Source organism: Verruconis gallopava, assembly GCF_000836295.1.
Source record: "Verruconis gallopava strain CBS 43764 unplaced genomic scaffold supercont1.30, whole genome shotgun sequence".
Classification (NCBI taxonomy): Eukaryota; Fungi; Ascomycota; class Dothideomycetes; order Venturiales; family Sympoventuriaceae; genus Verruconis; species Verruconis gallopava.
Window position 1 is genome coordinate 182,955 of NW_015622166.1, and position 21,716 is coordinate 204,670.

The 21,716-nt window shown below is 51.5% G+C and overlaps 7 protein-coding genes across 7 annotated transcripts; 2 read left to right on the forward strand and 5 right to left on the reverse strand.

Moving 5' to 3' along the window:
- The first annotated feature begins 1,135 nt into the window (after nucleotides 1-1,135).
- Nucleotides 1,136-2,893, forward strand: PV09_07527 (uncharacterized protein). The gene is made up of 2 exons (XM_016361304.1): nucleotides 1,136-1,892; nucleotides 1,957-2,893. Exons 1-2 carry the CDS (start codon nucleotides 1,414-1,416, stop codon nucleotides 2,687-2,689), a joined length of 1,212 nt encoding a protein of 403 aa, XP_016210879.1. The 5' UTR covers nucleotides 1,136-1,413; the 3' UTR covers nucleotides 2,690-2,893.
- Nucleotides 2,894-3,444: 551 nt separating this feature from the next.
- PV09_07528 (uncharacterized protein) lies at nucleotides 3,445-4,913 on the forward strand. The gene is made up of 2 exons (XM_016361305.1): nucleotides 3,445-3,716; nucleotides 3,796-4,913. Exons 1-2 carry the CDS (start codon nucleotides 3,535-3,537, stop codon nucleotides 4,589-4,591), a joined length of 978 nt encoding a protein of 325 aa, XP_016210880.1. The 5' UTR covers nucleotides 3,445-3,534; the 3' UTR covers nucleotides 4,592-4,913.
- Nucleotides 4,559-7,666, reverse strand: PV09_07529 (uncharacterized protein). The gene has a single exon (XM_016361306.1). The coding sequence runs from the start codon at nucleotides 7,471-7,473 to the stop codon at nucleotides 5,005-5,007; it is 2,469 nt and encodes an 822-aa protein (XP_016210881.1). The 5' UTR covers nucleotides 7,474-7,666; the 3' UTR covers nucleotides 4,559-5,004.
- Nucleotides 7,667-9,802: 2,136 nt separating this feature from the next.
- Nucleotides 9,803-11,143, reverse strand: PV09_07530 (uncharacterized protein; the record flags this gene model as incomplete). The annotated part of the gene is made up of 1 exon (XM_016361307.1): nucleotides 9,803-11,143. The coding sequence occupies one exon, from the start codon at nucleotides 11,141-11,143 to the stop codon at nucleotides 9,803-9,805; it is 1,341 nt and encodes a 446-aa protein (XP_016210882.1).
- A 560-nt stretch (nucleotides 11,144-11,703) lies between these two features.
- PV09_07531 (uncharacterized protein) lies at nucleotides 11,704-16,698 on the reverse strand (the record flags this gene model as incomplete). The annotated part of the gene is made up of 4 exons (XM_016361308.1): nucleotides 11,704-14,234; nucleotides 14,381-14,955; nucleotides 15,171-16,126; nucleotides 16,204-16,698. 4 exons carry the CDS (start codon nucleotides 16,696-16,698, stop codon nucleotides 11,704-11,706), a joined length of 4,557 nt encoding a protein of 1,518 aa, XP_016210883.1.
- Nucleotides 16,699-17,948: 1,250 nt separating this feature from the next.
- On the reverse strand, nucleotides 17,949-19,990 carry PV09_07532 (uncharacterized protein; the record flags this gene model as incomplete). Its single annotated transcript, XM_016361309.1, has 1 exon — nucleotides 17,949-19,990. The coding sequence occupies one exon, from the start codon at nucleotides 19,988-19,990 to the stop codon at nucleotides 18,032-18,034; it is 1,959 nt and encodes a 652-aa protein (XP_016210884.1). The 3' UTR covers nucleotides 17,949-18,031.
- A 1,131-nt stretch (nucleotides 19,991-21,121) lies between these two features.
- PV09_07533 (uncharacterized protein) lies at nucleotides 21,122-21,304 on the reverse strand (the record flags this gene model as incomplete). The annotated part of the gene is made up of 1 exon (XM_016361310.1): nucleotides 21,122-21,304. One exon carries the CDS (start codon nucleotides 21,302-21,304, stop codon nucleotides 21,122-21,124), a length of 183 nt encoding a protein of 60 aa, XP_016210885.1.
- Nucleotides 21,305-21,716: the final 412 nt, after the last annotated feature.

Consider the following 21,716-nt stretch of genomic DNA (forward strand, 5'->3'; position numbering starts at 1 on the left):
GGTGCACATGTACATTGCACTTGCACGTTGATAGCCTTCGCATGGGGAGCAGCAACATCCAGCGCAACGTCCGTACACCTTTTCCCACCGGCGTCTATCAACCTGCTCCATGAAAGGAGAACAAAAAAGAACGGAAGCACGGGAGTCGTCATCAAGATCGGTCACTGAGCTCTCTGCCAGCGTGCTGGAATATGGCTGTTGGCCGATCGGTGCTCATTGCTGGGCCAGAGTCGCCAATCGCCCTTCGCTCACTTCGTGCACTTCCATGCTTTGAATGCGGAGAAGTTCTCTGAGAATAGCACTTTTCAATACTACGTTTGAGCTCCAGGCTGACTTGAACACGTTGACAGCACGACGTTTGTTCACCGAAGAATGTTGGCTGCGCAGACTCCAAGAAGAAGCCAATCAAAACATTGTTAAAGGCTCAAACATCGTGTTGTACAACCGTAGCAATCAGCGTGAGATGGAGATAATGAAGTCGATCGTAGTGATTGGCCTCATATTTCTTCCGACAACTTTTGTCTCTTACGGTGGTTTCCGCGGGCATTTTCACTTCCTAGGCAGCCGACGCTTCGTCCGGGCCTACGGTTGCTAATCAAACGTTGCCAACCTCGAGGTTCAATCTCAACGCTATATTTGTGTTTGCTTGCTTTGTACCTACAGCGTCTATCCTATCTTCCGGGGTCCTTTGGTGCCGATACGGCACAAATCGTGTTGAAAGGCTCAGGAGGTCGAGACTAAGCAGCCCGTGGCCAGAAGAGAATCAGATCAGTGAAGACGTCGCTTTGAGAATGAAGCAAGTTAGAGAATCCAGATTTTCAACGTGTATTGAGGGGCTTCCGTCCCTCGCATCTCAAACTACTGCCCCAAGTTCAGGTCTTGGAACAGCACGCACGAATAACTACAGAGAGCACGTGCAGGGTGAGGGGAGATCGAAGTCCTGCTCAATTGACGTCTACAATCCAACCATCATGAATCGTCCGACTCGCAATAGTATGTAATCGAATTGAACACACAAAGACGGGATCCCAGTTCGATTCGAGAAGAATTCCAGGTGGTTTACCTTGCCAACTCTGGCGTTTGGAGACGAGGATTTGAAGGCCGTTCTCCTCATCGCTAATTGGCTGCTCGGGCACGGATTCCAACCGCCACCGGGCACGATGTCATACCAGGAGCGTCTGGGCTGTGCACTGCATCATTCTTCGTCTCACGTCGAGGTGCGCTCGCAGTCGTCGTCAGCATCCTCTCATCTCCGTAACAATCCCATCCCCAGAATCGACAATGATATAGACGGCACTTTTGGGTTCCATATTTCTGCTTTCGACTTCATTCTTTGTCCGCGGGCCGCTAAACTCTTCATCCCGCGCCCTCCCGTTCCCCAGGCGGCAGGATTATCGTGCACCTCACCAAGCAATGTCAAGCCCTTTAGATCACAGTGGTGCGCGCGACGCGCTCGCCTTCCCCGTCTACGAAGACACAGAAACACCCCCGGACAGGCTGAATTCTCCCTTCTGGTCCCGCCCAACGACCTACCGCCGCAGCACCTCCTTGACCTCCCAACAACGACCCGCCGCCCGCTCATGGTACGGTCGCGCTTTCAGGCGGTACAAGAAGTTCGACCGCTCGGCCCGCAAGCAATTCAGCAAGCTCACGCCTGTGCAGCAGGTTCTGCTGGCGATTGCGGGCGTCGTGGCCATTGTGCTCGGCGTCCTGCTGCTTGTGTACAATGAACGCATCTTCGCCGCGCTGGAGCCGTTTGCGAAGAAATGGAGGGACCTGCCGGCCGGCTGGCTGATTCTCTGGGCCATCACATTCGTGGTGTCGTTCCCTCCGCTCATTGGGTATTCCAGCTGCGTAACGCTGTCCGGATTTGTGTACGGCTTTCCACACGGGTGAGTACATTGCATGTTACGTGTCGACCTTCGGATCAACAGGGCTAATGATATTGCTGCATAGTTGGTTCATTGTTGCGACTGCTACGGTTGTGGGAAGCACGTGCTCGTTCCTGGCCTCCCGCTACCTCCTGCAATCCTACGTGGACAGACTTGTGAAGAATGACTCTCGCTTTGCCGCTCTAGCACTGACCCTCAAGCACGACGGCATGAAACTGCTCATCATGATTCGTCTTTGCCCTCTACCCTACTCGCTCTCAAACGGCGCCCTGTCCACCATTCCAACCGTAAGCTGGCAGTCTTTCCTCATCGCTACCGCAATCATCACTCCTAAACTCTTGCTGCATGTTTTCGTTGGCGCAAAGCTTGGAGAGCTCGCGGAGAAGGGCAAGGAGATGGACTTCCACACTAAGATGATAAGCTACATCAGCATCACCATCGGTGTTGCTGCCGGTGCGCTGACCGGATTTGTGATCTACACACAGACAAAGAAGCGCGCTGCGGAGCTAGAGGAGCTGGAACGAGAGAATGCGCACAGGACCAGCAGGGATGCATTGAGAGCCGAATATGCAGACGACCCTGCCGCCCTGGAAGCTGCGGAAGCTTTGAGGGAGGATGAGGATGATATCAGCCTCCGGGAGGCATGGGATGATGACTACGGATCAGACGAAGGCGATGCATTTAATGAAGGAACTTTATCGCCGTACAGGGATGAATTGTCTGGCGATGAGGATGCAAGAGAGGTGGCCGAAAACATCTTCGACGATGGAGATAACCTGTCGGAAACAAAGAAATAGAGCAGAAGCTGAGGAGTACATCACTGTTTTTTTTATTACGACCCGGCGATGCAATGCCCCGCCTCGCAGACGTCACGATCACATTGATTATGGGCACGTGTTACCATATTTGTTGCGCTGTTTTGTATGACTGTAGAGGTTAGAACTTCAATTGTGCATGGGGATGGCGGCACCCCCTCCGATCAAAGAACACATCTCGACAAAGCTTGAATTCGGGCTTTTCCTTTCGTATCCTCATTCCAATTCTTGTGACTGCGGTGAAAGCTCGACTCAGTGTACTGGCTTAATGTCCTCCTGATTCTCAAACACGCTAGGAGATTCAACAACCTCAAAAGATAGACCCAACAGGAGCTGCACGTGCATACGAAAGCGGTTTCCAGCGTCGCTATTCGGACATAATGCTGATTGGACGCTCCCTACCAGCAGTGATTGAAGAAGCACGTAAAAGCGGCGGGCCTCCGGCGTAGCACCGAAGTAATAATCTAACAGATGGCGACGACTTTGCTCCCCTTGTATCTCCTAGATCTCATCTTGTTTGAAGCTTCGATAAGGAAAGACCTGCTCCTCACATGGATAAACCATTTCATTATGCAATGATCGTCTCTCGAAGATAAAGGGGGCACTATTTTATCTTCAACCCTCACGGCTGTGTTGGGCTGGCGAGGCTGAAGAGCAGCCTTCTCTGACATCACCCGCCGTTTGGATTGACAGGGGTGGCCCCTTCGAAAGCAGAGCAGATTACCCCACGGAAAAACCGCCGCGTCACTTTTCTGGAGCATCGAGCAAGACGCATCCATTGCGGGACGCTGCTGGTGCAGGCACAAACAGCATCAGCAACTTCAGCTATGGCTCGGGATGAGGAGGCAGCGAAGCAGCAACAGCCTGCCACGGTGAAATCGGGCGACACCAGTTTCCCCCGGTTTGAGCGGGACGGTGTGTACGGATCGCAGCACGAGCTGCAGAACTACGACGTCTGCCTCCCGCGCCCGCTGGAGGAGAGCAGCCCGGAAAGGACGGTGTGGGTGATGTACGCAAGAATCTCACTCGACCTTGCTGGCCAGCCGCGGGTCCAGCCTTGGTGCAAGAGACTGACAGATGCCAAACAGCTTCATCCACGGCGGCGCGTGGCGGGATCCGTCTCAGGACAAGTCCGAACTGCAGCCCGCTCTCTCGCAGCTCCTCGCCTGCCCGGACTCCCTGACGCTGCAGTGCATTGCCGGCTTCGCGGCGCCCAACTACGGCCTCTCGACGCACGCGCCCGACGACGAGTCCAAGCCGGCGGGCCTGCGCGTGCGGCACGACCGGCACATTGCCGACGTCGTCCTGTCGCTCTGCCACCTGCGGCAGAAGTACAACGTCGGTGCCGAGGGCGGGTACAGGTACGTCCTGGTCGGGCACAGCGCCGGCGCGACGCTCGCGTTCCAAAGCGTGATGCGCAGCAGCGCCCGCTCAACCCTTCTGCCGGCCAGCGCGGTCGTCGGGTTGGCGGGGATCTACGACTTGCCTGCCCTCGTGGAGAACCACGCCGACGAGCCCTTCTACAGAAAGATAGTCGTCGATGCGTTCGGGGAGGACGAGAGCGTGTGGAGGGAAGCTAGCCCCACGAACGCAGCATATGATCGGGCTTGGAGGGAGGGTGGTCTGAAGACCGTGATCCTGGGCGCGAGCGAGGGCGATGTCCTCGTTGAGAAGGAGCAGTGGCAGGAGATGCAGAAGACGCTGGAGCACCAAGGGTGGAAGACGTTGCGCAGCGAGGATGAAGCGCGAGCGAGCAGCGAACAGCAGAAGGAAATTGTCTTGCTGCGGCTGGAAGGCACGCACGATCAGATTTGGAGGCTGGGCCACGGCGTCCGCAAAAGTATCGAGCTGGTTATCTCTAGATTGTTTCCCTCGAAGGTGTGAAGATCTACATTTATCTAGGCACGAGACGGTCCAATGAACGAGGGCAGTCTGGCATATCATTCACATTGCAGAAACGTCCCTCGATCACGTTTGCTGGCCTGCATCAGTGGTAGTAGAACAATTGGTTGCATAGAACGAGTCGAATATAATGCTCGCATATGCCCATATGCTGCATGTTGCGACTAGATATTCGCGAAAACAAAAACCCCAAAGCACATGCCGCTTGCCGGGAGTTCATGAAGATTTCCGCTCCCCAATCTGTTAGTATACATACGTCAATCGCGAAAGGAAACGCCGTAACACTATGCAGAGACCTCCAAAGGCTGTCTTTTGTATCCGCTCCAGTTGCTTTCCAAATCTCCCCGTGGCCGGAATTTCGACGGGAACTGCACAAGGTCCTGTCTTTTATACACTTATTTCTCCGTCAACCTCTGTTCCTCTCCACGATCACTGTCTGCGTATGCATCATTTCTGCGATCGTGATCGTCCCCGTCAGAGAACAGGCTGTCCTCGTCACTTTCTCCGGCAAATGCATCGTACAATTCTCCAGCCCGTCTTGACTTCCGCTTGCTTCCCGCCATCTTGCTCGCAAGAGCATCAAGCTCGTCGTCATCATTAATCATCTCAAACTCATACCCATCTCTCGGGTTCGCAGCTAGCCTCTTCCGGCGTTGCACGTAGAGATAAATCAGAAGAGACGTGATGAAGAGGACGATGATCGTGAGAGAACCGTAGATCCAAATTTGCGTGCGCTTAGAAACACCAAAAGTTGGGAATATGGGTGGGAGGAAATGCTCGTTTTGTTTCTCGCTTTCTTCTTCAGACAGATCCGTTGAAGTCGGTGAAGAAACTTGGGTGCCAGTTGGCGAGCCAGTTGCGGGCGTCGTTTGTGCGGGTGAAGGCGCTTCGCCAGCATCCGTAGGTTTAGGTATGGCAGGTCGAGTGGGATGGCCCGAGCCATCTGGGAGGGGTTTCGTGGTTGTGGGGGCCACTGATGCCGTACTGACAGGAGCAGATAAGATAACGTCATGGTCATCATCGTCATGCTCAGTTGGCATCGGTAGCAGAGTCGCTTTCTCTGCATCGATGCACTCACCGAAGAGCTTGAGCCGCCAGTCTGTCAGGACACCAATTTTATCGTTGATGTTTGTATCCCGGACGATGAGTGTCCATTCGCCAATGCCATCCTCGCCAAAGTGGGCCACGGACATGAAGTTCCAGTCAACATAGCCACTTTCTGCTTCGTCAAGACGTCTTGATGGAGCGAGCATGCTCCGAACTCCTGAAGGGCTAACCAATTCAGCGCTAAGATCACCACGGCGTTGGTGCTCCGCATTCATAGTCAAGACGACGTGCTCCACACGCTCCAGATTGGCAGCCTGGAGCATTTCTTTTGTGACCGTGAACGTGCTGTGGAGGCCTTGGTCGCCCTGCGGGATACCGTGCTTAACGTGAATCCAGGGCGAAAAGTACCATGCCTGAGGTTTAACAACCTTCCAAGTCTTGGCTAAATCAACAATCCTGCCCGCATTGAGCTTGCCATATCCAAATTGATGACTGAATTCGACACCAAGCGGCGTCTTTTGCCAATCGTCTTCATTCTCCGGATGTCGAAATGAATCTGCAGTCAAGACTGTAAGCCATTGAATGTCCCGCCAGGTCAGGTCCGGTCGGATCGAGAGCACAAGCGCATATACGCCGGCTGCGAGAGGACCAGCAGCTGAAGTGCCACCGTGGCTGCTTGTGCATTTGTTAAGGCCAACATCGGTCGTGTGGATAGCGTCGTGGCTAGTGCCACTGCTGTAAGTAACCACCAGCTGAGCGGAACACTTTTCCGAGTAGAACGGATGCCTGTTCGCGCGATCGACAGCACCAACCGAAACACTGTATATGCTATTCGTATAGCCATCGAAGTTGCAGTTATCGTCCCAAGCAGCTCCGTTACCTGCAGCGTAGACGTAAATGTTGCCCTTGCCACCTCTTCCTTCCTGTATGGCCTTCAGCATTGCCTGCTGTATCAACATACCCGGAGCCTCCATCGTCTTGCCGTCATCCTGGGGTCCCCACGAACACGAGTAGATGTCGTTGTCCTGGCTCATGTATCCAATTGACTCAGCTTCATCAATGTCCGAGATGGGCTTTGACAGGATGCGTATTCCAGAGATCCTCGACTCGTATGCGACGCCTACTCCACACACGTCATTCCTGCTGGCCGCCACTTCTCCAGCGCACCGCGTTCCGTGTTGGTCATCTGAGAGCCGCGGCTTTGGCTCGTCAACACCTTCATTGAAATCATACGAACCCTTCGCAAAATAGTTGGGCTTCAGGTCCAAACTGTCCATGTCCAGGCCATCGTCAATAATGCAAACCGTGACGTTCTTTCCCGTGATGCCCTCCAGCCAAACACCCGTGACGTTAAGATCGTTGCCTACTTCCACGGTGTTGTACAAATGCCACTGTCTAGTGAATTCCGGATCCACAATACTCAGCTGTCGTGCCACATCTTCTCTTGCATTGATGGCGGTCTCATCCCCCACCGACGCTCTTGAAGGAATCACACTCCGTTTGAACAGCCTTTGCTTCGGTACTTGTTTTTGGGCAAATCGGACGCTGTCAAGGACATGTGGGCCCGAAGACACTGAGCGCTTTCTTTTTCGTAACGATTCGTGTACAATATCATGGTCGTGCTTTGGCGCTGAGAACACGTAATGGTCGTTCAAGCCTTTTAAAGGACCTTCGTTTTTCAGACCCAGATGCAGAGCGATCTCATCTGGTGAACCACTCGGGTCGATTTTGAGGGCGTAGTAGGAGTTCGTATCATAGTCTCTGACTGCTGCGACGCCCAGCGAGCAGGCCAGAAGGCTGAGAAGATATCGAATCATCGCCGGTAACAGGTCACGTCTTGGGCGACTATTAGGGATCTAGGCAGGAGGAGGATAAGAGCAAGGGATAGGGAATAGGGCGCCTCACAGAAGCGCTCGATTATGTCGCGCTACCCTTCAAGACAAAACGCAGAGAAGGCAAAGGGCCATTATTGGCGTTGGTGGTATAGTAATGTTAGAGGTAAGAATTATGCTGGAACTCGTAATGTCCGGAGCGTAACTCGGACCCTGGGGCATCTTGGAGACGTCGCCTTTCGGATGCGCTATTCCGTTTTTGGACTAAGCCCAAACGCCTGCAACGCCGCCAAAACCACTCCAGACCGTTTCCTGACTATCACCATGGCCTAAAGGGGCACGTCCATCAGCGAACTGCTGTTCGCTGCCTTGTCCTTCCACGCGCTCCATGACTTTGTCGACCCGAATGTACATATCTTGACAGAATCCACAACAGAAATTTCAATTCAACTTCTGAACAGAACCCCTCGAGCTCGAGTTTTGCCTCATGCGCGCACCACTTTTGCGCCCTTGACAACCCCAACAACATGCTAAACTGGTTGCTGTTCCGGTAAGAAGCTCGTGACTAGGGATATTCAAAAGCAGGAACAGCCTTCCCGGTTTTGTTCTTGAATTTGGCTATGTCCTTCAAAGCCTCAGTCACGTAATATCTTCCCAAATTGAACGTATTTCTCCTTCAGATCTGCAGAAGTCCGCGGTTTTACCAGCGGCAAATTCTTATGAACGAAGGTTTTCAAACAACCTCAGAGCGATTTTTCCCTAATCGTGGGTACTAGGAGAGGTGTAGTTTCCTCGATGCATGCAGTTCGAAGCCAAATAGCTCAGTGCTTAGGAGGCGTACGTTGTATTCGCAGTCCATGAGCAACACAGAAGATATCCGAGGCTTTATGATGGTTGACTGTCCTATCTATGAATTCGTACACTCGAGAACAAGCAGATAGCTACCGGTTGTTTATCCTAACCAGATGCAAGAGATATCGAAATGAGTTTTATTGAATTCAGGGCTATCTGTTAGCTAACATTGAGGCCGATGAACTCATCTGATTCCCAAGCGAGTAGCCGAAAATCGATTGCGACAAGAGCATAAGCGGTTCTAAGAATTGCTTAGGAGGCAGTAAATGTAGAAACAACCTTTTTACTACATTTTTGCATTATCAGAGCAGCTCGTCGTTCGGGGTCGTCCATGGTGCTTAGTTGCGTCTTGTATCCCATGATTCTCGCTGCGCTCAACGCGATGTTCGGGATGGTCATCCTGGGAAAAACAACCACTTGCCCATTTTCTTTAAAGAACAGTCGCATATTGACAATGATTAAGTCAACGGTACGGTTCCAACTTTTGGCGACATCATATGTTCCTTGCATCTTGGAGCCATTCGGTCATCAATTACACGCAGAATGCGACAGCAACTCGATACATCGACCACCCGTGCTATTATTGCTCTTACTAAATTCTCAGAATCTATCTTCAATCTGCCTGTAACTGTTTCCGAGAAAGGCAGTAACTTAGAACTTGTTCATAGCACGTAGCCTTACAAAGGCGCGTAAGAATTATTTCCTCTTCTTGGGCAAAGTTAAGACTGGTGGATTCACTGCCTAGTTATTCTGTTTCGTCCGGATTCTCTCGTACTCTCTATACGGCTTTCCCACCTCGTATTGTCGGTCAAGGTTGTTCTGGAAATTAAAGCACATGCGTGGAAGCACCCCGAGACGTAGCTAGCCCTCCCTATGCACATTCTTGGTAGTGAGCAGCTCTGGATGGTAAGTTCGACCTAGTAAAGCCTTAAGTTTCCGCCTCGCCAGGAACAGGGAGGCACTAGTAAACTTCAAATGAGTCGCACGCATTGAAAACGTAATAAAATACCTTTGTCGATAATTGATAGACAGAGACTAAACTTACATCTTTCCTCTTTGGAAATCAATGAAGCAAAGTCTAGAGCCTTCAATTCCCAGGGTTCAAATTGGTAGGTCCTTTCTCACATCCTTAAGACAACCTTCTCAGAGGAAAAAAGGTGGTGCACAATCTTTCTACCGAAGAGACCACTCTTTGAGTCTTGGAATTCGATTTGCCTTGATCGCAACCTGCAACGGTGCTACGCTTAGGTTAGCTGAACAAAGTCATTGCCACGAAGACGTCCCTGAAAATCATAGCGTCTTTTCCAGGCATGTATAAATGACAGACAGACATCAAAGTAGACAATGGTCATAAGTAGCACCCCTATCTTCGCCGTGGACTAGAATTACGAAACACACGGGCAGATTATCCAATCGTTCTTTTTCTCTACACTGACGACTTTCGAGTCTCGCACGTACATGTTCATTCCAAGACCGCCAACGCCGAATGGTCTATGGTGAAGTGTTCACCGATTTTCACTTCTCCGGGGCGGCATTCGATGTTCTTTCGCCAGCGAGCCCGTCCGTCCGGGCCCCAAACCTCGTCGCGGAAGAATTGGAAAGCGAGCTGGAACCGTTCCATGCGCGCCCTCGTGCGGCGTTGGGCGGAGGCAGGCACGTCTTCGTTTTCGAACGCGGGTACGAGTGAAATCCGTCGACCCTTCTTGAAATCAGTCAGCCGTCGCGCGAACAGATCTTTGCGTGGGTCGAGGTGCAGAATTATCCGAAGAAGCGTCCACTTCTCATCCGTCAGCTCGCCTTGTTGGTCGCAATAGAAGGCGAAGTTCTCGACGTTGGAGTAGTTTAGGAGTTCGTCCAGGCGCAGCTGCTCACTCGCCGGTGCCGTGAAGCAACGTAGTGATGGGTAGTAGACACGAATCACACTTGCGACATGTATCAGAGAAGGAATGCGCCCGCTGAAATGCAAGCTCTCAAGCCGCGTCACGGCGCGAGAGAGCGATCGCAGCATTACATGTGGCGGCTTAGCCTGTTGCTGATGTTGACAGCTGTGATTGCACGCGAGAACCTGTAAGTGAAGATGCTTCAGCCGTGGGAGACTCGACTGTGGATAAACGAATGCGGACGAACAATTCCAACAAGACCCGGTGATCTCAAGCCGGACAACGGAAGAGACGCGCATTCTCGTTGCAAACCACGATGCCATCCCCGGATGGAAGTAGCAGTTGATGAGACTAAGACTCCAGTCGTGATGATCTGCTGGAAGGGCCGTCAGCCAGGATGACGAGACTGGCTGGTACTTCTTGCTGTCAAATGCGCGAAGTATGATCTCCACAAGTAGCGGAGAGGAGATGCCCATACTCACTTGATTCCAGGTATGCGTATGGCCGATCTCAACGTCCAAAGTCCGTATCGTCGGCGTGTATTGCAGAAGCCAGTCTCGCATCTTGGTCCAGGGGGCCTTCAGTTCGTGCACGTCTGCAAGCCCACGAGCATGCCATTGCAACTGGAGCGTTCTAGCGAGGCCAATCATCTCCGGGCTGTGAGAGAGCGCTTTCCACAGGGAAAGAAAGTTTTTGGATCGCGGACTGTGAACACGTACGGCTAGGACACCGCCGTACAATGCACGGCGAGCACTTTTGTAGGTCCTCCTCATGAACAAAAACGGGTAGAGCTGAGCATTGGAGAGCTTCTGAAAAATAATGTCTTGCAGCTCAGACGGAAGCTTGCCGATGGGAGAAATGGGAGATTCTGAGTCTACAAGAGTGAGCGCCGCAAGACGCAATGTTATATCGTTGATGTCCATTATGTTAGTGGCCGTGAAATGGGTGTATGACGATTGAGCTGGCACTCCCCAGCATGGGAGAAGTGTCTTTATTAACGTGTTATAACGGAAATTCTTTAACAGCACAATCTTTCCTAATAAATGCAGAAGTGAATAGGGCTGTTTTCACTTCTCATCGTCCAAGTTGTGAACACATCTGAACATGGGCTGGGTAAGCATCGTGGAATTCAACGCCAGACTCCGAAACACTGCTAAATGATGACTGGATTCTCCAAAAGTGCAATGAGCGAGTGTTTGTGCAAGAATTAGTAAATTTATAATCATACAACCCTCGCGTTCGTATGCACCTTGGTGACCTAGGCGCCGTTCAATTAAAGAACCTCACCCACTCCATACTAAGTATGTGATCTTGGTTGCCCGTGTAGTCGCTAAGCCGTCAATAATAAGAGCAAATTCCGCTATGCATGCCCTAAGGACTGTACTAAAAGAGAACGAGAAGGATAGAAGAAGGTGCCACGCCTATCTCTTCTCATGCCATCAGTAGAAAGTAAAAGTCATGGGTTACAATTACCCCAACACGTTTATCTCTTCTCCTCGCCTTCATCTAACCATTTATCCCTCCCCTTACTACATGCATATATATTAATATGTGTATCACCGTACGCCGCCCCAGCAATCATCATGCGGTGAGGATGGAATGCTGTACAATTGATTGGGCTACCACGTCCCGGATTCAAGAACCCAGAATATGGCTCAAATGTATTTAACAGTCCATTCTTGCCAGGTACTCCATGTGAGGAGGCTTGTGCTCTCGCCGCGGCAACGGCAGCAAGAGTCGAGCCCGGACGGTGGTTTGATATGTGATATACCTGCGTTGGGGGCGGTGTCATCGGTGCTTGTTTTAGTTCCTGTGCTTCCAGCTCCGAAGACGTAGAGCCAAGTCCCATCATGCTGAAAATCTTAACGACGTGTCTGTCCGTGCCCACAGCAAAGACAGGAGCATGCTCATGAACGCTGAGAGTTCGAAGTGTATCCTTTGTCGCCCGCACGGTTCTGAAACTCTTGTCCCAGCGCATATCCCAGAACTTGACTTCGCCGTTTCGGCAGGCCGAGACAAGCTCACGTTGTCCACCTCTCTGGAGATGCACATTCGTTATCCAGCTCTTGTGCTCTTTCCACACTTGTACCATTGCCGTCTGAGGCTTCTGGCGCTGATCATAGAGACGTAGAGCACCGTCACCAAATCCTGCCACAAAAAGATGGCCTTCGACTTGGTCAGATGTGAGAGACGTTATTGGGGAGCCGGACCGCGCGTTGATATCTGTTGTGCAGATTTCCGTACCAGCATTCCACACTCGAATAGAGCGGACATCGCCAGCGACGAGAATGAGACCACGAGATTGCTGCCAGTCGAAGACGAGTCCTGCATTCTTCGTGCTGGGCTCAAGGTCCGTCAATGCTCTGAAGGCAGTCACCATCTCAACACTTCTTGCTTGCTCATAGTTTTTGAAGATCTTGATGACGCCATCGGATGAGCCCGTCATAAGCAGAGCTTGGTCATCCTCATTAATCAATCTTATCTCTGTGATTCTACTTCTTCCTGGATTTCCATTCGAGAAGCGATTGAGACGTGTCTGCTTCTTCCAGTCCCACACAGAAATACCGTCGCGATCGTCGCTGACGACGAGATGGTCCTCAAATTGGTGAAAAACCATCTTCTGTGGTTGAGTGCCATTGTTGAAGAAGCCCTTGGCTTTGTCCCACGGATTCGTGCCCGCAATCTCCTTGAGAGGCTGAGTCTTGTGGATTAGACGGTCATTCCTATTTCGCCTCCACAGCCGTTGATTGTAGTCCTCACTACCTGGCTCATCTGCCTCGGATGGCTTCATCTGGGGCTCGCGGAAATACTCCGCACACCAATCGAAGAAACCCGATTTAAGAGGTAATGTTGGGACCTCCTCTTTCAATTTCCGAGCCTTGAAGTAGGACGGCTCAGGTTGAGGAAGAGTCGGGTAAACTGCCGAAGCATGATGGTCCTTTACGTCAGGTGGCAGGTTCCAGTCTCCCGTTCGCTGTCGTGCTAATGGACCTCTTCCGTCTAGATTCGGTACCACCTTCGCGCTCACAGGACTCTTGACATTAGGACTCGAATCATTGCTCCCTCCGCTCGTGCCGAAGGCAAAGTTCTTCAAACTCGCCGCCACGCTGGCTGTACGTTTTAAACTGGCTGTCAAATAGCTTTCCTGCTTAGTTGGAGTCGGTGGGGTGGTAGGCTGTGATGGATTAGGCGTATTTGCCAGATCTACAAAGGAGGACCGCAATGAAGGTGCCAGACCGGCATGCTGCGCGGCTATAGAATTCATCAGGGTCTGCGCCTGTTCGCCGAGAGGTGAGTCTGTTAGTGCAGTAAATACGCAATCCACGATGATGGACGCGTCGCGCGAGACTTCTGGGAAAGGATCCACGGACATAATTAAAATCTGCTTCCAGACAGCCGCATAAACTGTATTTGATGAGACACCGTCATCCTCATTGATGCTCATGGCTGTCGATCGTACGTTGCCCACAGCAGTTTCTGCTTCGGACTTTGCTTTGCTTAGTTGTCCATGCTCTTCGACAAGTTGCTCATACGCCGCGACAATGAACCGATTCATGTACCTGTTGACAAACACGGAGTAGAAGACCAGTAGCTCCTTTCTGACCATAGAATTGCCATCCGAGGCCATGATCAGAACGACGCTTGCGATATTCTCCTCAATTTCTCTCACAGTCGGCGTAATATCCGGTACACCCAAGAACGTGGTTAGCGCGCACAGCATCGCGGTTCGGACCTCAGCCACTGGATCAACAACTAGCTCGCAAAGTTTCTGCCACGCCTGTGTGCGGATGCCAGTCCACTTGCCGTCCGGGTAGTCCGCCCAAAGTCGCGAAATGCACAGGCAAGACCACTGTCGCAAAAGCGGATTCTCGAGATTGTGCAAATGTGCGATGCAGCTGTCGATCAGCTCATGTGTGTTGCACACAACCTGGCCCTGGGGAAAATCCTTGCAAAACATGGCGATGATGAAGGCGCACATTGCCCTATGCTCCGAAACGTTCCCGACGGGTACACCTGTGAATAAATTGATCAGTTAGACGAAATTCTTCCAAGTCGTGATGCTGAGGCACAGCGCGGATGAAAATGATGAAGAGAGGAGAAGAGAAAAACACTTGAGGAAAAGGGGGAAGACAAATGTAAGGAAAATAGGCAGGCTTTACCGGAATTGGGGTTCATGATAGTGGTAAAATACTGGTATCCGTTGTCTTTAAGAAGGTCCTGCTGGCACGTCTGATCACAAGCAAGGATCCGAGCCCAGATGAACACCATGACAGGTTTGAGTTCCATCGCTTGGGACTGGAGAAGTTTCAGCACATAAGGAAAGATACCAATGCTGAGTGCAGCTTGCACAGCCCATGGGCCAAGGTCAAGGAATTTGCTGAGCAGAATAAGTGCGCGGAGGCGATGTACTTGCGACAAAAGAACCTGCAGAACAACAGGCAGCTGCTCGGGCGGCCTCTGATCAACGCCACCTTGGGAAAGGTACACCTCGAACGCAGTAAGCTGCTCAGCAAAAAAGTTAGAGTGCTGGTACTCGTACGTTTTCTCCCCTCGTTCAGCGGCTTGCAAATCCGGAAGCTGTGAAAGGATGGATTCAACGGCGAGATCCCAGGACTGCCAAAGCGGGTGATCATGAGTCGACGGGAAGGACGGCTCAGAAACCGGATGGCAATGGTAAACTCGCATAACTCGCTGAGCGAGCAGGAAGTTGCGGAATAATGCAGCTACTGTCGAGCTGTCAGCAAATGTCTTCAAGAACGGGTGCTTTGGGGTTGCTCCGAACGATCAAAGTTCGTTAGTCCAGCCCATTTCAGCTCGATTTCCTGTGTCTAGTAATCCTAAACATCAAGAGATCATGCTAGCATCTCGCACTCACTGTTCATGCACAAAGTTAGCTACATCGTGTCCCGAAGCAAGGCGTTGACACTAAAAGAAAGGGCAAAAACGAACCCCATCAGATCCTGCCTGAACAGTCGCTTGAATAACTTTTTATCCAGCGTGCTCCAAGCAATAGTATCCGTGATTGCTGTAAAGATCCAGTTCAGCTCTCCAAGCGGTGTTCTCCTCTCACTGACCCGCCCGGGAATCTCTCTTGCTGCCTCCACGCCGATGTTGCTCGGTAGCGGGTTCTGCAGGATAAAAAACCTGACTGCCATTTCAATCGGCGTCGTTAAGCACGATGTAAAGACATCAGCGGGAAGAGCCGGATTGGTCGGTAGATTCTCCTTGTCGCGACAGGCAGCGAGGTGCACGCAGTCAGAGTAGTCTGTGATTTCGGCGTTAGGTTGCTGCCGAAGCGTCTCCTCATCCTCAGCCTTGTGCTTCTTGACGCACTTGAGGAAATTCTGGATGATAAGTCCAGCATCAGAGCAGTCCCAGACAAAGAGAGAGGGTGCCCCGATCCAAGACTGCAAGTCGTACAGCGAAATGGGTATATATTGCGTGTAGGTCCGATTAAAGACCCAGATCTCGCCCGAGGAAGTAGGTTTGGGCACGCCATGGCCATTGTAGTGGAAAAGCACGCGCTCATTACGCGCGTTTCTTCTCAGCGTCGACGTGTATCGGCGTGTCTCGTCCACGGTTGGGTCGAGACTGAGCTTGTATCGGGTGCGCATGCTAAGCTGCTCGTATTGCGACTGGAGTGCTTTGCCTATGTTGTTTATAGGCGCGTTCGAAGTGACGCCTCCTGCATTTGAGGGGTCAACCCAGCACTCTAATTTGGCGCATGGGCTCGTCTTGATGACATCAGGTGGATCGACGCCGATGTTTAGACAAAGTGCCAAAACGGCAGAGACAGTCTTTAGCCGGTCGCGCATGCGCCAGTCATCCAGGGCATACACTTGCTTTGGATCCTTTGGATTGCCACCCGTATCGTGCTTTTTGTCTGTGAAATACATAAAATAATTCTGTTCCATCTCAAGGTTAGTCCTTGTCCGCAGCCACCTGTGGTTCGCAGCATTCCTCCAGTCAAGACTAAACTCACCGATTCAAGTAGCCGATTGTACTCCTCGCTCTCCAGTTGTGTCTCAAAGCCGTGCCTTAATCCCCACTCCCCCTCTCTCCCGCTCTCGCTCTCGTCGCTTAGACCCAATATTTTGCTCTGCGACTCTTCCCTTCTCGGACCAAAATCACTCTTTGCTCTCACAAGAGCTGGACGCCCTCCATTGCCGGCCGTGGTGGCGGCTCCTGGCGTTGGACTCGTATTTCTGCTTACATTCCTGCTTTCTCGTTCAGGAAAGCCCGTAGAGGTGCGGTTTAGAGCTGCGGAACCATTTGGCCCAGCCAGTCGACGAGGAGCGGTGTGAGGACGTTCGTTGTTGTGCGCGTTGGGCGGCAGGTCTCCTGCGTCTTCTTCAGATTCGCCTTCGCCATCGTCTTCTGAGCCGTGACTGTTCTGCATATGGCGTTGATTTTGATGCCTGGAACCGTTTAGACGCGGTGCAGGGCTGCGTGATCGCAAAGTGAGGATATCGGCCATGACTTTCCTCCTTCTGTTTCTCTATTGCTGGTAGCAAGAATTTTGACGAGCTACGAGAGATAGCGGCGCATAATAGCCGTCGCTGGCTTGAGGGGAGTTTGGTCGGTAGGTGGGCAAGGAAGCAGGAAGTAGTGAGTAAAGCAAAGATTACTCTGTGGTTTGGTTAAATCGTCACCGTCTAGTCTCGGTGTATTTGTGGAATCCGAGCACGTTGGGTAGCACAAGGCCCCGAACACGGGCCACGCTTGCAAGCTATACACAGTCGAACCCGTAGTTCCTGACGTTCTTCACCGGGCCAACAAAGTTAAGACGTACAAGGGCGGCACATGTCAACCTTGTTGTCTCACCGAAAAAAAGTGGATAGACCGGAATGCGGGAGCGAGGAAGCAAGCTGGTCAATTCAACTTTTGGCCACGGCTGCTGTTCGAGCTAGATATGATCATTCTTCATGCAGAAGAAGCTTTCTGAGCGAGAGAACGACGGTGGTGAGAGGATTGCTGTACGAGAGCATCGGCCGCCTCCACGAGTAGCGGAGCCCATCGAGAACTTCCTTCTCTGGAGGCGGGCAAGTCCAGCCGAGTGCATCACGTGATCTCACGCGCCAGTCACGTGCATCCACATTCTCATCGTGTACGTTCAAAGTCAACGTAAAAAAATCCGACTTTTACATTACACGCAACTTGTTTGATATGCCTTCTTCTAACACGCAACGTGCTGATGTGACTTGATTTCCACGTTCCACACGTGGCTTTCTTGCAATCGCATGCAGAACGGGTCGTGCGACAGCCGAAAACAACGGAAGACGATAACGAGATAAAGAGCGACACGTCCCAATAGTCGCGTTGCTTCTTCGGTACATGGGCCATCCTCCTTTTTCCCTTGCTCGTGGCCCGCCATACACATACAGCACGAGGCACTTCTGACCACGCCGCCCGCCCTTGCTTGGAAACGGCGATCGTCGACAGGCAGCCTGGTTGCGCCTGCCCCTGACGCTCGTGGTTCCTTCCTTCTCTGCTAAACCCCACCCCCATGTGCTAAAATGCTACCCTCTCCCATTTCACCAGACGGGACAATTATGATTTGAGAAAAGAAAGCCCAGCAATGCACACGCTGTCCGGCTCAACTTCACTCCCCTTTTTCGTAGCTGGACGTTGCAGAATCTAACCTTTACTCTCACGGTCTTACAAGAAGCAACCCTTTGAACCATGCCCGACTGTGTCCGAACAGCCGTCGCTGCCAAGATTTCTCGAGCTTAAGTTGTACCTCGAAGCTTTGGTCTTGGGAGAAGTGGAGTGCAAGGGCGACTTGCCGCCGTACGTTTGCGTCGATTCGTTCACAAGCTTGATTGTGTCTCAGGCACAGGTGGACTCTCTGCGTCGTCTTCCAACGTCCCATCCCCGTGCTGTGTGGTGACTTCGGTGTCTGGCAGCCCAGAAGATTCCGTTCCTTGATCAACCACTGTCACTGGAGATACATGAGGATCGGGTGCCGGAGTCGCAGGGGGTGAGTTCGTTGTGATGACGGCCGATAACGCCGACCCTGAACCTGAGCTCGAAGTTGGATTTGGGGAGGGATTCCATCCCAACCCGCTGAGTCGAATAGTCTTCGTCGTGCTGTCAAACCAACATCTCGACCCTGCTAGATCTTTCTTCTTGATCTCCTCTCGCACTTTGATATCGTCCGGCGGTTCGCCGCGCACTTGAGCCACTAATCCGGCGACGTCGCTGTTTTGGAGCAGAACTGCCGCGCCCAGAAGGCCGATTGGTTCTTCTAGCAGGATTGAGTGGTTGAGTTCGGCATGCAAGATGAGCAACGCGTTGCATATAAGTACTAGAATCATGACAATGACAATGGTCCACGCTACTGGAGGCACAACGAACAGTCTCGTCTCGAATCTCCTCGCTTGGGCCTCCACAGTTCGCTCCATCGGACTTTGTATCAACGATATTGCCGTCACATATGCAAAAATGGAAGGCCAGACAGACTCCATCGCTGTCTTCAGAGTATTTGAGTCTAGAGGATCCGCTGGGTTTGATTTCTTGGCAACTTCATACACGGTGGCTGCAAATAAGTCTGTTTGAAATGTTCCCTTCGGATCGAGTTGCGTATAGCTCGTCAAGTCCGGCTCAAATATGTTTGCGCCGAAGGGACGAAACTCGGTTTTGTTCGCTGTATCTTCATCAAACTTATCGACGGTTGGACTGGACCTTTTCTCGACCCTAATACTAAGCAAACCAGACGTTTTCCAATAACTGGGTATGCAGGAGACTACGGTCAGGTTTGACATCTCAGACAGTGATGTTGGCTTTCCTGTTAAAATCATGACTCGGCTCGTGTGCGCCGCTTCGCCGCAAGAGATGGACTCCCAAGTTCGCGCGACAATGGAAGGAGAATTTTCTGAGATGTAGACTTGCACTGGCATAATTACACATCCACGATCAGTGATATTGAAACTGAGGACGGTTTGGTTCAAGGAGTTCGACGAAATACTTGGCGGCGGAACGTTTAAGAGTTTGCAATCGACCTGGCCGTAATATGCATTCACTGGGATAGTGTAGTTCTGACGCGTGTCAATATCCGTGAGATTGATGGCCTCGAATGCGTACTTTGACATGGACCACGGCGGTGGCTCCGCTCCGTAGGCTTGCGTTGACTTGGCCATGCTGATGAACGTCTCCAAATCGAGGCTCGCCAGCGGGGCGGAATCAAAGGTATATGGAATGGTGACTTGATACTCAGACGTTATTATCGCCGGCGCTGAGGCAAGAATGTGTGATGCAAGTGGCACAAGTGCAATGGAAAGCACCGAACTGAGCATCATTGCACATCCTATCAAGACATGCTTCAGCCGAAAGGCGACAAGCCAATTGTAAAGAAGAGGATAAGTGCGATAGTCCAGCATTATGGTCTCTCGAGCTGTGCTCGCATCCTGCTCGTCACGGTTGATCTCAACATATGGCTGCCTTTCGGCAGTCGCCATGACTATTGCGTCCCATCCAATGCGATAGAGGCCCATCAAAAACGACGGTAATGCTGTCCAGAGCAGTCCATATGTCCAGAACATGCTGATTATGGAAAGACGAAAGTCCTGGTCCGTCTCGACATGCGGCACAGTGGCAATGCCTTGGTGCGTTGCGGAGTAGCGCTCTAGAACGAGAATAACAACGATCATGGAGGCCTCGACGAGAAGTAGGCCTACCGTATACCATCTGCTCAGCCGCCATGTCTTCCACTCATTCTCGACTTTCTTCGTAGCCTTCCGTACTGGAAAAGGGACGGTGAATGCAGCCATGAGGAAAGCCTATGTCGCAATGGACGCCACCCCCCAGAAAGAAGGTCGAAAGTAACTCGTGTCGAAGTAGAGGCCTTGATCCATGTTCTGTTGGCAACTGTGTTCAAGCATCATAGATCAAATGGTCAATCACTTGACTTCTGCCTTGCAGATAGATGAACGTCTTCAAACGAAAATGTTCGTGTCACGGAAACTCGAATTCAGCTGCGGCTTGCAGCTAACCTTGACTTCGTCTGAAAGACTATTCCAAACGGATCGAGGGCTGGCCAAGTCTATCACGAGTAAGGCTCGCCAAGCGATTGCCAAGCTACTGCCACCCAGTGACGTTACTGGGCCGACCACCTTCCTTGCGGTGGCTTCGCGAGTCTTTGCGCCCATGTGCGAACGAGCGGGATTTCAACACCACACAACGTACAGATTTCTCAGCCTGACCATTTGCGGTTCGCGAACGCCTTGCAGCTTTATTTTGGGCATCAGTGTGTCTTTCCAGACCTATCCAACCATGGGTTAGACTGGCTGTTCCGCCATCGCAAAGTCAGGATACTGGAGGATTTATTAGCAAGTGTTTTGCACGCACCGCTCCTTTCCGAGATTCTGTTAGGTTTTGTTCCCAAAATGCCGTTCGCATACCAATCACACAAGATCTTTACCTCTTTGTATCTGGCCACATTCCTAACATGTGTGGAACCTGTGAAAGCACAAACGAACTCGACTCCGATTTTCGATCCTGCCATGTGCATCCAGAGCTCCTCGTCACTTACAAATTGCAATAACTTCTACTCCCTATTGGATTCCTGCACGACCAAAGCATCATATTCTGACCTGGTCGATTGCATGTGCACGCAGTCGTACTTCAACCTCATCATAGAGTAGAAAACTCCTGGCGCAGTCTGGTTGCAAGATGCCTGCTGATATTTGCCAGCTGTGAAAGCGAACTCCGCCAGTGCGTAGGCGATGAGAGCTGGGATGCAACACTGAACAGCCAGGTATCCTCTTGGCATTCCTTTTGCGATGCCGCCGTGTCGTTCACACCCACCACTCCTGTTCTGTCTCCTACTCCTACGGGTCCAAAGAACAGTTTGGTATGCCACGTAAATGTTTGCACTTTCATTTCTGTTTGCTAACTTCTTCTCAGATGTCCACACCGATAACTAATTCGGTCACAACTTCGGCTCCTTCAGTTACTGTCAGCATAGCGGGGGCTTCTCCAACCTCATCGTCATCTTCGGCCGCAGCTAATGCATTGAGTTTTCCGTCTGGATTATCCTGCTGTATTTGTGCTGCTCCGGTCGCTCTATGGATGATGTAGAGCATGTTCGCTACTCAGCCTGGATGCTGCAGCAATGAACTGTAATAAAGCTTTCCCTGTTTCATGTATGGTACATAAGTCCTGCAGTCGGTCACCATTGGGATCGACTTGCACAATATGCGGTATTTCACACGGAGGGATTGTTAAGGGATTTTTTCCCGCTCTATGGAGGTCATGCCGTTTGATTTTAGCCAATAAAAACCGCCAGCCTGTGCAAATATGTTTTACGCTATGCCTCCATTCCACTTTATGAATCGATCAAGCTTGTTGAATCAGGACCTTTTGGGAGGCGCAGCTTTCAAAAGGGGGAAATCCCCACGATAAAAAAAATCGAAGAGGTTAACGAGCATATTCGTGGTTGGCGTATAAATACGCACGTCTTAGCTTGCTGCATTACCCCACTGGTAATATTCTGTT